The sequence below is a fragment of the Nicrophorus vespilloides genome, unplaced genomic scaffold (genome assembly GCF_001412225.1).
Source record: "Nicrophorus vespilloides isolate i.1.1-1 unplaced genomic scaffold, Nicve_v1.0, whole genome shotgun sequence".
NCBI lineage: Eukaryota > Metazoa > Arthropoda > Insecta > Coleoptera > Silphidae > Nicrophorus > Nicrophorus vespilloides.
Genome location: NW_017097871.1, coordinates 212336 through 227899, shown reverse-complemented (window position 1 = coordinate 227899; position 15564 = coordinate 212336). Strand labels below are relative to the sequence as shown.

At 34.6% G+C, this 15564-nt stretch overlaps 3 protein-coding genes and 1 long non-coding RNA gene across 5 annotated transcripts; 3 read left to right on the top strand and 1 right to left on the bottom strand.

The window, feature by feature from the left end:
• Nucleotides 1-1577: 1577 nt before the first annotated feature.
• LOC108561270 (alkyldihydroxyacetonephosphate synthase, peroxisomal) lies at nucleotides 1578-9589 on the top strand. 2 transcript variants are annotated; one of them, XM_017919132.1, is made up of 6 exons: nucleotides 1578-1830; nucleotides 3750-4011; nucleotides 4794-4880; nucleotides 6455-7200; nucleotides 8468-8913; nucleotides 8980-9589. In XM_017919132.1, the coding sequence occupies exons 2-6, from the start codon at nucleotides 3938-3940 to the stop codon at nucleotides 9418-9420; spliced, it is 1794 nt and encodes a 597-aa protein (XP_017774621.1). In that variant the 5' UTR covers nucleotides 1578-1830; nucleotides 3750-3937; the 3' UTR covers nucleotides 9421-9589. The 2 variants fall into 2 exon arrangements, with proteins under 2 accessions (XP_017774621.1, XP_017774622.1); XM_017919133.1 differs by lacking the exon at nucleotides 1578-1830 and having other exon boundaries at nucleotides 3624-4011.
• A 645-nt stretch (nucleotides 9590-10234) lies between these two features.
• Nucleotides 10235-11309, top strand: LOC108561273. Its single transcript, XR_001891007.1, has 2 exons — nucleotides 10235-10382; nucleotides 10450-11309. It is a non-coding gene; the product is annotated as an uncharacterized LOC108561273 (long non-coding RNA).
• LOC108561271 (N-sulphoglucosamine sulphohydrolase) lies at nucleotides 10803-13417 on the bottom strand. Its single transcript, XM_017919134.1, has 7 exons — nucleotides 13317-13417; nucleotides 13019-13148; nucleotides 12655-12791; nucleotides 12458-12605; nucleotides 11859-12400; nucleotides 11627-11799; nucleotides 10803-11574 (listed from the first exon to the last, which is right to left on the bottom strand). The coding sequence occupies exons 1-7, from the start codon at nucleotides 13408-13410 to the stop codon at nucleotides 11287-11289; spliced, it is 1512 nt and encodes a 503-aa protein (XP_017774623.1). The 5' UTR covers nucleotides 13411-13417; the 3' UTR covers nucleotides 10803-11286.
• Nucleotides 13177-15374, top strand: LOC108561272 (phosphomannomutase 2). Its single transcript, XM_017919135.1, has 2 exons — nucleotides 13177-13417; nucleotides 13550-15374. Exon 2 carries the CDS (start codon nucleotides 13553-13555, stop codon nucleotides 14297-14299), a length of 747 nt encoding a protein of 248 aa, XP_017774624.1. The 5' UTR covers nucleotides 13177-13417; nucleotides 13550-13552; the 3' UTR covers nucleotides 14300-15374.
• The last annotated feature ends 190 nt before the right edge of the window (nucleotides 15375-15564 follow it).

Sequence of the window (15564 nt, the reverse complement as noted above, 5' to 3'; positions counted from 1 at the left end):
GTTAGTAGTCATTCTAGTTGCATCTTAGTCTTGTCTTGGTCTTGTTTGTGATCTCACATTTCTAAACTTGTGTTAGGACGTTATTTGTTTTTTTTTTCGGTGCAAAATTTAGTAACACTTGCATGTCTCCGAATAAAAAGCCAAAGAATAAAAAAAACCATAGATATGAAAATCAAAATCAATAAAAAGCTTATAGTTATACTTTTTTCTTCTGGCATGGAACGCATTATTCTATTTTACATTAGTTCACACTATACGAGTGAAATTTTGGAACGGATTAAACTCGTGAAGCGAGGATCCACTGTATATTTAATAAATTGGTGTACTTAATCACTATACCCCTAGAAGCTTTATTTGACTTAAATCTAATGCTTTCTATTGATTGTATAGGCTTTGCTCTTGGAGTCAATTGAATTTCAAAAAAAATACATTTACAACGACTTTTATTGACAACCATACAAAAATATATAGTAACACAATACACCTACTGAGTATCTTAATTATTTCCAAAAAATGATTGTATAAATGTAAATTCAGTATAAATAACGTATTGAATCTTTACACAAAAAAGTTGAGTCACTACTATTATATGATACTTGAAAAACTGATTAACGTGCAACAATAAAACCTGATTTATCATTATTTGGACCAAGATAATTAAAGAACCATTATCTAACAACCTATTATATGTACAAACATTATGTTATCAGGAAAAGTAAATTTGAAAATAATTCACAAAACTCTATAAAATGTAAAAAACACTACTATTCTTCATTTTATAAATTAAGTTCGGTATTCAATACCGGTGGCAATCGCAAGCCCGACAACCGAAATCCCGTCAATCGAAATCCCGACTACCATAATCCCGACAATCTAAAACTTAATAAGATTATTAATTGTTGTTATTTATTGTTAATAACATAAACTAATTTTATTATAGAATATTTCTTAATCTTAAGTTTTATAATGAATAAATCAACGAAAAAAAAATACAATAATAATTAATATTATTTATTGTTATTAAGAATAAATAACAACAATTAATAATCGGGCAAAAAAGCCATCGACCTAGGTCTTAAAAATATTTTTTTCAGTATCCGTCGTACCTACTAAAATATAGTACAATAATTTAAAAATGTTATTGTAGAAATTATAATAATAAAAGACTCTGTCGGGATTTTGATTGTCGGGATTATGGTAGTCGGAATTTCGATATATTCGGGATTTCGAACGTCGGGATTTCGATACACTCGGGATTTCGAACGTCGGGATTTCGATACACTCGGGATTTCGAACGCCGGGCTTTCAATAGACGGTCTTTCGGTTGTCGGGCTTGCGATATAGACCCTTCAATACATGCTATTTATGTAATTTTAAAGTTATGTAAAATAAGTAATACAGTGGAACCTCGCTTAATGAACCCCTCCCATAACGAGAAAAATGGATTGTAAGAAAAATGACTAGCTTAACGAGCGACGTTTCGCATAACGAGTGAGGATGAGAAGAGAAGTCCTGGATTGTGCGCCTGCTACATCACTGTATACGGAATATGCATTTTTTGTTATTTTTTGTCGGCTCCTACTGTCTAATTGGTCGATGTAATTGTGTACATGCATTAGAAATATAATGGGAGTAGGTAGTATATAAAATAGCTATAGAGCAGATTTGTCATATGATAATAAAAATATCACAGGTGTGAGATTATTGGCAACATAACTAACAGAACAGTGTGGGTCTGCCAGCTTGCAACCTCCGGTCCAAATGAAAATAATGTTTGCTTGATTTATATTAAGATTACGTCTTTTAAGAGACCCGATCCCTTCAATTGATGTACGTATATTACCATTACATAACTTGCCGTACAATTTTGCACAATCAAAAGTAACATTAATATCTGTTAAGAGCTTTCTCTTCCATTTATCTAATGTCCTACATTCATGGGTATTTCGTGAATGTATGTTGTTAGTACTTATTAATCAAGCGTCTTTAGCTTCTTAAACATTTACTCGTTTTTTTTTTCTACAACTCGTGTAAATAAAATAAGTATACACTCTTATACCGCGTTATAAGAAAGTCAGAATTAGTACAAATCAGATTAATCGACAAATCTGCGATTTATGGAAACCTAATTTTATTTCTTCATTCAAATTTAAATTTTTAATCCATTCTTTATCCATATTTTTATATGCATCTAAACTTTAGATTCTGTTATTATATATGGTATTATATAGAAACAGCGTCATAAGAAAACAACGTTATACTGTAATTTCATAACGAGCATTTCGCTTAACGAGCAATATAAATTAATAAAAATGACTTGCTTAACAAGCGACGCATAACAAGTGACGAGAAGAGATTGTGTAGACATATTATGTGTATTTTTGAATATATTAACTATCTTCTATTTTCTTTGTCATCTTTGCGGTCTATACTTTGCAAATATAATTTGTGTTTGCTGTAAATGCAAGACACATATGTATTGTGTCCAGACAGTCGAACTGGAACCGAACCTAAAACCGTAAACCGAGATTAACCGGAATTTTTAACAGAACCTTAACTGTAACCGGAACGTAAAATGGCTTAATTGAAAATCCGAAACCAGAACGAAATTTTAATTTCGGTTCAATTTTTTTTTAATTAAATTAATTTATAATCGCTCTAACATGTATGCTCTTTGATGGTTGTGTGCTGATGCTATTGTTTTGGTTTATTTATATAGACATTCGAAAAAATGATAATTTTTCGACAGTGTGTTGGTGGATCTATTGTTAATAGAGTATATAAACAAACAATGTATAAGAGACATCCACAAAGTCTCTTTGAATACTTCCGATTTATTTTTTCAAATAAACAAATACATAATAAAACCATTCAGGCCGAATTCCGTGTTAACGCTTAATCATAAATATAAATAAAGAATTTATTTATTAACGACGAATATTAAGAACTTCAAAAACAAAAATCTCTCATTTACTTGGAACGTAACCGTAAACCGGTACGTAATTAATTTCGGTTCAACTCTCTGTTTGTGTCCAACCATTATTATAATATATAAACTATGTACGCTTTTTTATATGAACAAATACTAAAAGTATAAAAAGAACTCCACTCCAGATTGATACAACTAATATAAACAAATATTAACTCACATCACGTTGTGTGAATGAGAAAAGAGTTCCTGTTGTTAGTAGTTAGTTCCATACTTATATTCAGACAGGTTATTTGTATATCAATTTCATGAGATTTTTTTATTAAAACGTCCATACTCTGAATGGTGAAAATTTACAACATTCTCTAAATATGACAAAGTATCTTAAATAACTAACAGTTAATTAAAGTTATAACAGGAGATATCAAACTGCCTGATTACTAAACTTTAGTTTATTATGTTTTACTTTTTCATTATTTTCGGATCAATTTCTATATTCCTCTAAATTAGTGATTTTCAAAGTGATGGGACACCGAGCGGAAAAATTGATAACACAACAATCCTGGGTGATTTTCTACGCATACCCATTCTTCGGGGGGTCACAGAAAACACTTTAAGTGCAAAAGGGGGTCGTGGACCAAAAATCTTGAGAAACGCTGCTCTAAATTGTTTTTTTTTAAAGCCATGAACAGTTTGATAAGTTTGAATATAACTATGAAAAAGACGTCCAGCGGTGACATCTATCGGTTGTAGAAATGCAGTCCGCTGACAGATGTCAGTTTCGCGTGGTGTTTCATTTATGTCCATTCTTTGCCGGCAGAGCTGTTCTTCCCCTTCCCACTTATATCATCATTATTTACGCCCATGTGTGTGGGATTTAAAAAGCAGTGGAGATCAGTTTGAAAATGAATGCGTCTGTGGACTCGACCCAATAGAAGCCACTCCTGTACAACCTGAGGGTCTTTCCAATTGGATTTTCGCTTTAGATTCGCATAGAGACGTGCGGAAATGGGAAAGAAGACCGGTGATGCTAACAAGAGCTGCGGAAGGGTAGACGTGCAGAGCGTCATCCCCAAGCGAAGGTGCGTTTTCAATTGTTTATTTACGTTGGCCCCAATTGTTTACAGTTCATTTGTTTTGTTAAAAATCTTTATTTGTTTTTGGGTTAACGAAATGCATCGGGTTGCGACGAGAACCTGACTCGTTTATTATTGATTTTTTGTTTGTTTCTCGCGTACAACCCTATCTTTGATTAAAAAATATATAGGGGGATTGGTTCTGGTCGCATGGGAGAAGACGCACATGGAAAAAAAATCAATAACTCTTCTTCCAAATCTCGTAAATTTAAATTCAAAACTTACTTTCCTTGCAATCGTTATCAACGTTTTCTAATTAAACATAATTATGAAAGTTGTTAATTGTTAACTTTATAGCGACTAAATACATGTTGTAAACTTCTATTCTTAGAAGCTTGGAAGAAAATTGATTTTGATAAGAGTTTCTAACGCAAACATTAAATTTCCTTCAAATAACCGATAAGATATATCAAGTTAGTGTGTCATTTATTACCTATAAAAAGTGAGTTACAGGTAATAAATAACAATTTAAAAAGTATGCCTTGATTCAACAAATCCGCAAAACATTTGTTTCCAACGGTTTGCTTTTCTCAAACGTTCAAATAATGTATAATATTTGCGGTTCGTTTTCCAAAAAACACAAATATTTGCATAATTTATTTGAACGTAATTCGTACTTCTTGTGCAAATGCATCTTAGGTCTGCATTTTTGTGTTTTTATCCTTGTGGTATTACATAATTATTATTTTTGTAGAGTTATAATTATCTTCCGCTTTCTTTTTTCGTAGACAGGATTTGCTCAAGTGGAACGGCTGGGGTTACAACGATTCCAAATTCGTAATCAAAGATGGGATCGTTCATTTCACCGGAAACAGGTATACTTCGTTTATGAGAAATTACACAATATTTATTTATCAGATATAATTTAGTTTGTTTCTAAAAAATATAATTTCACAGCAAATATCGAATTTATTTAAACATTTATTTTTTGTTCAATATTTACTTATGATTGAATCAGTTAGGTTCTGAAGTAATTTGATAACTTATTATCTTAATAATTCTTTTAAAATTTTAATTGTTTCGGAGAGTTTTAGTGAATAATCCCAAACTTACTCATATGATCAACATGATTTTATTACAGATTTTACTATCAATGTCTAGTGATTTATGCGCTCCCTACGGAGTACCGCTAATACAAATAGTCATATTTTGAATTGTTTCTACTTTTCCTGCGTATAAGCTTTAGGTTTATCTTTTATGTAAATATGCAAAACTAAATTATTTACTTTGGTTTATATATGCACTATTCGTTGAAAATAGTAGACAATAAGTACATTTCGTTATTTCTTGAATAGAGCTTCATGTATATTCAAGTTCAATTGTAATTAAATGCTAATAATGCAAAGTCGTGCGCGAATGTGTTATTGAGATGTCTGCCTTCTACAGGAGATATTTCATCATTATTGCTGGAAATATCAGATATGATAGTATGTAATTGTTATGAAATAAATATATAAATCTTGCAATTTTCATATTCTTTGTAAATTTACATCATCCAATATGTTTCTTTTACCATCGACTGACATTCAGAACAAATATATTCACAAGCACATCAATATTAGAGGTGTATATACAAATGTTTTTCAAGATTCTTTAAAAGTCGAATAAATATTAAGTATAATTCTTATATTATAGTTGTAAACAGTGAAAGTCGTTAAAATTTACTATAAATCATGTAAATATCGTAAACGTAATATGATGTGCGAACAATTAATATTATCGTATGAATTACTAAATAAATATAATCATTAGTAAATCAATTTTAGAGCTTCATTGACAACTTTTTGCATAATGTGCTTTTTTTTGCAAATAAAAGTTAAAAATTAAAAGTTTAGACTTTATATTAGATGACATAATTTATTAAATTAACAGTTCATAAAATCACTTATATTTGTCAATGTTGTATTTAACTCGTACTTTAATGTCGATTTTCTATTGTGTATTTGCACGTACTTATTACATATGTTTACATGGGGAATAATTGAATAATATTCTAAAGAATGAAATTGATTTATTAAAAGAACGAGTCTTGACGTTTGCACAATGCACTTGTCAGAATTGAACGTAATTGGCGTTAAATGCAATTTTGATGGAGTAGAAATAAATGCAACGATAACAAATGTATAAGAAGTGATTACATGTGGTCATTGTTTTATTATATTGAAATAATCTAAACTTAATTACAAATAGATTGTAAAAATAAAACACAACTTTTAAGAAGTATTCAATATTAGATCATTTATTTACAATATTTATAAAAGTTTATAAATTATGTTATGTTGTTTAAGTTCTGAATTATATTTTGTAAATATTTAGTTTTCATACTTGAAGTAATCTAATATAAATAACAATAATATATTATTGATGGTTTATTTTTGTACAAATGCAGATATCCGATTGGTGAATTGGCTCTGCCGTATTTCACTCAATGGGCAAAGGATGTACTCGGATTGGACTTGCAGTCTGTGAGGGATTCGAAGCCGCCACCCACGTCCTCAAGTTACCCGCCGCCAAATGTATCGGACCAAGTGCTGAACGGCATCGCCAACCTAGAGGTGAGCTACTCTGTGGACGTAGTGGACCGAGTGGTGCGGGCGCACGGTCACACTTTACACGACATCCACACGTTGCGAGAAGGAACTTTTGAGCGTATACCTGACGTGGTCGTGTGGCCGCAAAGTCACGACGACGTCGCCAAAATCGTTCGCTTCGCCGACGACAATAACCTGGTGGTGATCCCGTTCGGCGGCGGCACCGCTGTATCGGGTGCCGTGGAGTGTCCTCGGAACGAGCCGCGCACTATAATCTCGCTGGACACATCGCAGATGAACAGCATCCTCTGGGTGGACGGCGAGAACCTGGTCGCTTGCTGCGAGAGCGGTATCATCGGACAGGACTTGGAGCGTGAGTTGGGCAAGCTCGGCTACATGACCGGCCACGAACCGGACAGTTTCGAGTTCTCGAGCTTAGGCGGCTGGGTGGCAACGCGCGCCTCTGGCATGAAGAAGAACGTGTATGGTAACATTGAAGATCTGCTGGTGCACGTGAAGATGGTCACGACTAAGGGAGTCTTGGAGAAGAGTTGCCAGGTACCGCGCATGTCCTGCGGTCCGGACTTCAACCACGTCATACTTGGTAATTTAATTCCTTTTCATGTTGTATAGCAAGAAAATAATCATTATATATATGTTGGAAAATGCTTTGCGTTCCTGACTAGAGAAAATTAATAAGTAATTGGCTGAAGCAGCAGTTTTCTTTGGGTTGATATATAATTACATATTACATCTTAGTCATCGGTTATTAGCTATAATCTAAAGGTGACAGATTACTTTATATGAAATATAAATATTACGATAAGTATCGAAAGGATCCCAAAAATAAATTATTCTGAATATATAGATTAAGTCACCATTGAAGGAACTTAATTGTGGGTCAACAGTTGGATCGTGGATTCCCAGGGAATTTTGAAGAGGTGCGACATAATTCGAGTGGTTATATTGCTGGAATGTCTATAACAACAGCAACTTGATTCGTGGTGATATAGGGAAAACCGTAGACTAGATGAAGTATAAAATAAATAATGGTTGACGAGAAAAATTAATTATTTTTACTTATAGTTTTGGTATTACTAAAACATATTTCAATAGGATAAATCTATAATCATAATATACTTTATTCCAGAAAAGAAAATCGTTGTAGACGAAATCTGTTTATACTGCTTTAAATTATGTATAAGTAAACCACTTTCAGTGAGTCACCGCAAAAATAGAGTACCATGTTTACGCGATAGATGCTATTGAATGTAATAATAATCATCGATCTGTTTAAATAACCCAGATCGGTGACATAATGATGATTTTTTAATTGTCGTCAAATTATAGGATTATTGATTGAAGGTTTGAAATATATCGTCTGATGTGCTTTTGAAAAATCACTGAAGGTCATCAGAACATTCAATTTTGTTTGAATATACAATATTTTACATGCATGGAAATATTTTTGAATACCAAGTGATGACTAATGAGTTGATAATTATTTATAAAATAAAATGTTTATGGGTCAATTTCAGTATTTTGTGTTTACAGTTTTATTTTATGGTGAATTTGAAATCAGTTGATTTTTGATTAAACATTCTTCATGGATGTTTAACATTGTTATTACTGCAATGATGAATATTTGAAAATGCAATGTATTGTCCTTAAATATTTTGATTAAACGATATGACCTTAAAAAATCCAATCTAATTAAACACATACACAGGATGTTTATCCGAGAACCATAGACACGTTGTTTGAAATATTTCATCTGCAACGGTTTTTTCTGTTTCAAATTAATTTAAATATGTTCTATGTGCATCTGTTGATCAGTATAGATGGTTATAATATGTTCATTTCAATTGCAGGTTCTGAAGGATCGCTGGGTGTGGTGACAGAGGTGGTGCTGAAGATTCGGCCGTTGCCGCAATGCAAGAAGTACGGTTCCGTTGTGTTTCCGGACTTCGAGAGCGGTGTTAAGTGTATGAGGGAGATAGCGCGCGAACGCTGCCAACCCGCGTCTGTTCGACTGATGGATAACGAGCAATTCAAGTTCGGACAAAGCCTGAAAGCCGTTCCTGGTATGCTTGGCTTCCTCGTTGACGAATTCAAGAAACTGTTGCTGACGAAGCTGAAGCGTTTTGATCTAAATAAGATGTGCGTCATGACTTTGCTGTTTGAAGGCGGCAAGAAGGAGGTCGAGGACCACGAGAAACGGATATACGCCATTGCCAAGAAGTATGGAGGTATACCAGCTGGAGAGACGAACGGTCTCAGGGGTTACATGCTTACCTTCGTTATCGCCTATATTAGGGTAATTATCTATCAAAAGTTGAAACCAATAGCAGATACACTATAATTATTTATATTTTATTGTCAGGATTTGGCAGCCGATTTCAGCGTAGTCGCTGAATCGTTTGAAACGTCTGTGCCTTGGGACAGAGCCCTTGCCCTCTGCAGGAAAGTGAAGCACCGGATCGCCATCGAGTGTAACCGCAGGAACATCAAGCATCACTTTGTCTGCTGTCGCGTTACACAAACCTATGATGCCGGATGCGTGATTTATTTTTACTTTGCGTATAATTACGTGAACCACTCGGACCCAGTACAAGTGTATGAAGAGATCGAGGACGTTGCCCGGGATGAGATCCTCGCGGTCGGTGGCAGCATAAGTCATCATCACGGTGTCGGCAAGCTGCGCAAGAAATGGTATCCGGCGACAGTGAGTCAGGTCGGCGTAGGTTTGTTCAGGAACATTAAGAAGGAACTCGATCCCAACAATGTGTTCGCAACCGGCAATCTTGTCGAAGCCAAATTGTAGAATCAGTCTCAAATTCTATTGTTTCCCTATGTTTTTCTTCCTTATTCATTTGTTTTTTTTATTCCAATGGAGTAGAAGTTATTGGTGTATTTTAGTTACCGTATCAGAATAATGTTTTCTAGTCAAAATATTCAACTTTCGTTCAACATTTTTTTTGTACTTATTATCAGTGCACTAAATATGTTATATTTATAAATTTAAATAAAACATTTTTTCCTATTATACATATTTTTTGTAATATACCTTTATAGTTTTGCTTAAATTTTAATTTAGAAGATCTTATAAATGCCATTTGAAAAATGCCATATAATTATTTGCTTCTTCATTTTGACTAATGTTAATGACTAACAACATCGTTTAAGTATTTGACAGTCTAAAATAGTCATATTAACTTAAATTTAGTTGAATTTTCGTTAGCAAATTCAAAGTTTTAGTTTCAGTAATTAGTTTAGATATAAACTGTAAATGAAGGAACTTAAGTACAACCAATTCCATGTAATTGGTTCGAAAATGTATATAAATATATATATATAAAATTAAAATCTATTAATTTTTAAATTAAAATATAAATTCGATAGGAAAAAAGATATTTTGAACAGCGCCGCCTGTTGGAAACAAATACTGTCGAGGCGCTAATTATTTTGAATTTAATTTAATTCTCTCATTTAAACTAATTTCAATCATGTGAACCATGTGAACTGTATATCGTAAATTCTCAAAAACTAGTTTCAAGCATTTTAGTGATTTTTTTCATAAAATTAATCAATCTTTGATGCAGTTCAGTGTAGTGGGAGTTTGTCATAATACGTCAGAAGTGATTCGCATAATTGCCGTTATGTAAGTGGTGGCATTGTGATAGACGTCAAATAATTACATAACTTGTTGTTTATATTCGAAGACTTCGGCCAGCAAACACCGAGGAAGGGGTGAAATGTTCGCAGCGGACTAAATTTAATAAAGGGGTGAGTGGAACGAAGCAATTTCGATTACATCTGACCCAGCCACGTCCATTCTTTCTCCATTTTGCAGCATTCGTTTTCGAAAACGATTGGGGCCAAAGATGTGTTTCAGTCTCGATGTGGTGTATCAGGATACGCGCCTGGCAATCGAGCCCCCTTTTCGTTCTGATTAGTTTCGTAATTGCTGCAGGGCTCGTCGTCCAATTAAAAACCCTCTACGACAATCACCAGAGACATTTGAGGGTGATGGATTATGAGAAGAGTGTAGCGGAGCTGAGCGATACCATGGATCACGTCGAGAAGGTGACCACGAAAATTGGCACCATGAAAAAGAAAATCGAGGGATTCCTTGCGACCCATAAGAGGTCGGGTAGCTGACAATTAATGTTGGCTAGAATATTCGGCATTAATAGAAGCAACAAATTGAGCGGTCGTATGCTTTAATTTTCGTTATTGTTTTCTTTTACACACAGACACAGAATGTTTTCTTTAATTATTTTATTTATGCACCTTGAAGAAAAAAAAAAGACATGGGGAATACTAAGAACTAACTAACTAATGCACAAAGATCTTTGTAGATAGGAAACATTTATCTTTCTCTAGTACTTAGTAATTAAAATATAAAAAAATATATAAAAATGCCAATAAGACAAATTGTGATTAAACTTTGAGGATGAATCATCCTTTCTAAAGATGAAATTAATATTTAATATACTAAAAGGAAAAATATGTCAATAATAAAATTATTAATTAAGTATTAACATAACATTTATACTAAATGTAGAACATTTTGTGCTCAATGATGAGGGAGGAAACTGATGAAGCTTGTTTTTGTCTGATTACCTTATTTGTTATGTTTAAAGGTTTTATTATATTTTATGTTGGTTGTTTATGGAGAAGTGTGGAATTAAATATCGAGTGATAAACATTGAGGCTCGTTTTTGTAATCCCCTTTATCCTCGTATACAGCGTGAGGCGCGCACAACCACGGATCTTTAGTCACCTTCTGCCACTCGTGCAATCTACCTTTCAAGTCCTCGTATATCTCCTTGAAGGACTCCTTGCCAGCTACATTGTTCAACTCCTCCGGATCCTTCTTCAAGTCGAACAATTCCCATTCAGGTCTGCGGTAATATTTCTTCAGAGTTTTATACCAGTAGGTCGGTTGATTGGTGCGAGTATTGTTTAGTAAATCCTAATGCAAAAGAAACATATATAGACACAATGAATAATGTTTATTTTCATACCTGGAATGTTGGAGATAGGAAGAAGTCCTGATCGATTGGGAATGGAGCGTTATAGTTGATATTGTGGATTAACTTGTATCTTTGCGTACGAGCTGCACGCATTGGATAGTACATAGTCACCTCGTGTAGATTGTGACTAGCGAACACTATTTCCTTGCTCCTGTCTTGCGGTTCTGTACATGATTGAATATTGATTAATTAATGATCGAATGCAAATAATTATTTGAATTACCTTTGATCAGAAGTGGGAGAAGGCTGCGTCCGGTCAGATTATTATTGATAGAGTTGCCTTCATTAATGTCGAACCAATCGAGGACGGTGGGCGTGATATCAAGGAGGCTGGCCAACGAATAGGTGACTTTGCCTTTTCGTTCCTTGTGGCTGGGCGAGGAAATGAACATCGGCTCGGCTATACCCGAATCGTATAAATTCGTCCTGCCGTTGGGAAAGGGTATACCGTTATCCGAAGTGTATATCACCAGAGTATCGTTCGAGTGTCCCGCGTTCTTCAATTCCTGCAGAAGAAGTCCCACACCTTGGTCTAAACGGGATATGGTAATGTACTGAGCGGCCACGTCTTTTCTCGCTTCCATCGTGTCGGGCATGAAGTACGGAAGTTCGATTTGCTCCGGCACGTAATGAATGGGTGACCAATCCGGTATAGACCCCATGTCTTCTTCGCCATTTCCGAATCTCTGACAAAATTCCCCATATTCTGGATTTGTATGACCGCAACGATGAGGATCATGGAAAGCGACGTACAAGAAGAAAGGTCTAAAATTACATATACATATGTATAATTTGAATGAGTAATGCAATTCAATCAATTACTGTGTAACATTGCTCAAAAACTCTCTGGCAAGATTTTTTATGTGCGTTATGTTTCTTCCCACCTGAAGGATTGAATTATTTTCTTCGGTTTGTGAATAATCAAAGGGAAAAACGTCACCCGGGCCTACATGCTTTTTACCAATAATTCCTGAAATTTTCAATTTAATATCATATCGAATTTCAGTGCTCCTATAAACCTGTCTTTATTTGATTATCTTTCAAGATTTTTGGTAAACTCCGCATGTCGTCGAAGGAATTAAAGTGGTGTTCACCTTGATGTAAACCGTACATTCCATTCTGATGGCTCGGAGTTCCCGTTAACAAAGCAGCCCGACTGAAAATCATTTAGAAAAACATTAGAGTAAGTCACCTAATGGTTCAACAAAACCCAAATCATAAAGACATTAGAAAATGTCCTCTAATAATTCGCTGTAGACAACATCAACTTTAAAAATTGTTCTATTTTAAAAAGAATCAGTATTTAATTGATGAATGTTTTTCGAAAAGCAATATAGAAATGAGGTTTTCTTGAAGGTCACATTTAAGAAGTTCTGTTAATACCTCGGCGAGCAACTGCTGACCGAAGTGTAGGCATTGTTGAAAATCAAACTGTTTTTGGCGAGGGCGTCCAAGTTCGGAGTCTGCACGATTTTATTACGGTAGGTCCCCATCTCGAAGCCTCCATCGTCGGCTGAAAGCAGAGAACATTGACCGATATTCAAATGTGGCGCGCTTTATACTGTCACCGGATTGTAGGTGCCTGCTATTTCAACGTTAATTTTGTTGTGTATCTGGGAATTACTTCGCCGGATTCGTGTTGTTTATACGTATTAAGTATACGTGTTACAATTTAACTCACCGACTATAAGAAGTACATTCCTGGTTTCGGCGTAGTAAGTTGAGAACAGCAGAGACAACAGAACCAAGGCTAGCTTCGCTCCACCGGTAACCATCTTGCACGTAAGAAACAAAAGCAATGAGATTCTGGACCACTGGATTCCGGTAATGAAATTAATCTTGATTTTTTTTTTTGTTTCTTCCTCTCGTTTGTTCCTTTCTCTCTTCTTCGGCTTTCCTGGTGGGGTTTTCTAGGTCATGCCTAGCAAGAAGATTTTGTGTCTTTTCGATGTGGACGGAACATTGACAAAGCCGCGGAACAAGATCGAACCGCACTTCGAGGAATTCATATACAAGAAGATCAAGCCCTGCTGCCTGATTGGTATTGTGGGCGGGTCCGATATGAAGAAGATAGCCGAGCAGATGAACGGCTACGAAGTAATCAAGAAATTCGACTACGTATTTGCCGAGAACGGGTTGGTATATTTTAAGAATGGCGTTGAGGTTGCCAGGGTCAGCATACAGAAACATATGGGAGAGCAGAAGTTGCAGAAGTTCATCAATTACTGCCTGGGTTACCTCGCAAAAGTATATCTGCCTGTGAAGAGGGGCACATTCATTGAGTTCCGCAATGGAATGCTCAATATTAGTCCGATCGGCAGGTCGTGCTCGCAGAGCGAGAGGGACGACTTTGAGAGATACGACAAGGTCAACCACGTGCGCAAAGATATGATCGAAGCGCTGAGGAAGGAATTTCCTGACATTGGTTTGACGTACAGCATCGGCGGTCAGATCAGCTTTGATGTCTTTCCCGATGGCTGGGACAAGACGTACTGCTTGCAGCACCTCGAGGGTGAAGGTTTCGAAGAGATTCACTTCTTCGGGGATAAGACTGACATCGGCGGTAACGATCATGAGATCTTCCACGACAGCAGGACCATCGGTCATAAGGTCGTCGATCCCGATGACACCAAGATGCAACTAATAGATCTATTGGCCATTTGAATCCCGCTAAATTTAATTATTGTTAATTTTATTATTATCATCTCGCAAATTTATTTATTGTTATTGCTGACCGGTTTTATTGAATTGTAAATAAATGTTATTATTTTATGTACCGGAACTGGTGGTCACCAAACGAGGATTTAACAACTTTAAGTTAATGTTTGCCTTTGATTTACGATTTGATCAAATGACGATGAACTAAACGCAATGAAACTGGTTTCACGAATCTGGAATGTTTTAGGAATTGACCGATGGCGGTTTGGCAAACCGTCACAAATGTCATTTCTATTGGGGAACAACGTTGTAGGAATAACGGAAGACGAGAATCGGAACATACTCAACAGAATTGCATTTATTTCAATACCAAGCATTTGTTAATAACACAGAAAACTATCAGAAAGTCTATCTACCAAATAATACACAGCACAACACTAAAATAATATCATCTTTATAGGTGTTTAAATCTTTAAACTATCGCTCCGCATTCCTGATACATAAAAGTATTTAATAATAAATATATTATCTGTAAATTAGATTAGTGCCAAATACAAAATTTATATTTATGATATTGTAATATTACACTTAATTCTGTAATGGCATGGATCAGGATTGTTTTTTGTAAATTGATTTGAGCCGAACACGGCGATTGGTACAAAAGTGAAAGTAATATAGTTTGTACATTGAATGAACCATGCCATATGGTTTTATTAACATATATTCTAAACGTATTTGATGATAAATGAAATTTATATAAATTATATATGACTGTTACTACTATATAAATGCGAATAATATGGCTTTGCTAGTAGAATTAGAAAAAGTAAACATACATGTTGAAATCACTTAAATATAAAAAAAAATCCTTAATTTTCAATATTCAAGACCATCTTGTAAAATGTTAAATTTACAGAATCGAATCTTTCCCCCATATGTAGAGTTGATGTATTTCAAGCTTTTAATAAAATCTGATTCAAAATAATTCATGTTTATATAGTCTAGTCGTCCGTTTTAGAATGTTAAAATAAGTAGGAAAGTTCAAATGTGTTAGATAATTGAAATAAATAGTTGAAATGAACCTTTTTATTTTTTTTTTGTATGGCAATTTCAGGTAAATTTATCGTGCTTACAACTAAGAAGTTCTGCTGAAATACCTCACATGTGCGTTAGTATAGTTTCAGTATAGTTTCAAATTAAAAAATCATTTTCCTGTTGTCATCAAATTTTATTTATATTTTAAAATATAGATGTATTTGTTTTAAAAATAA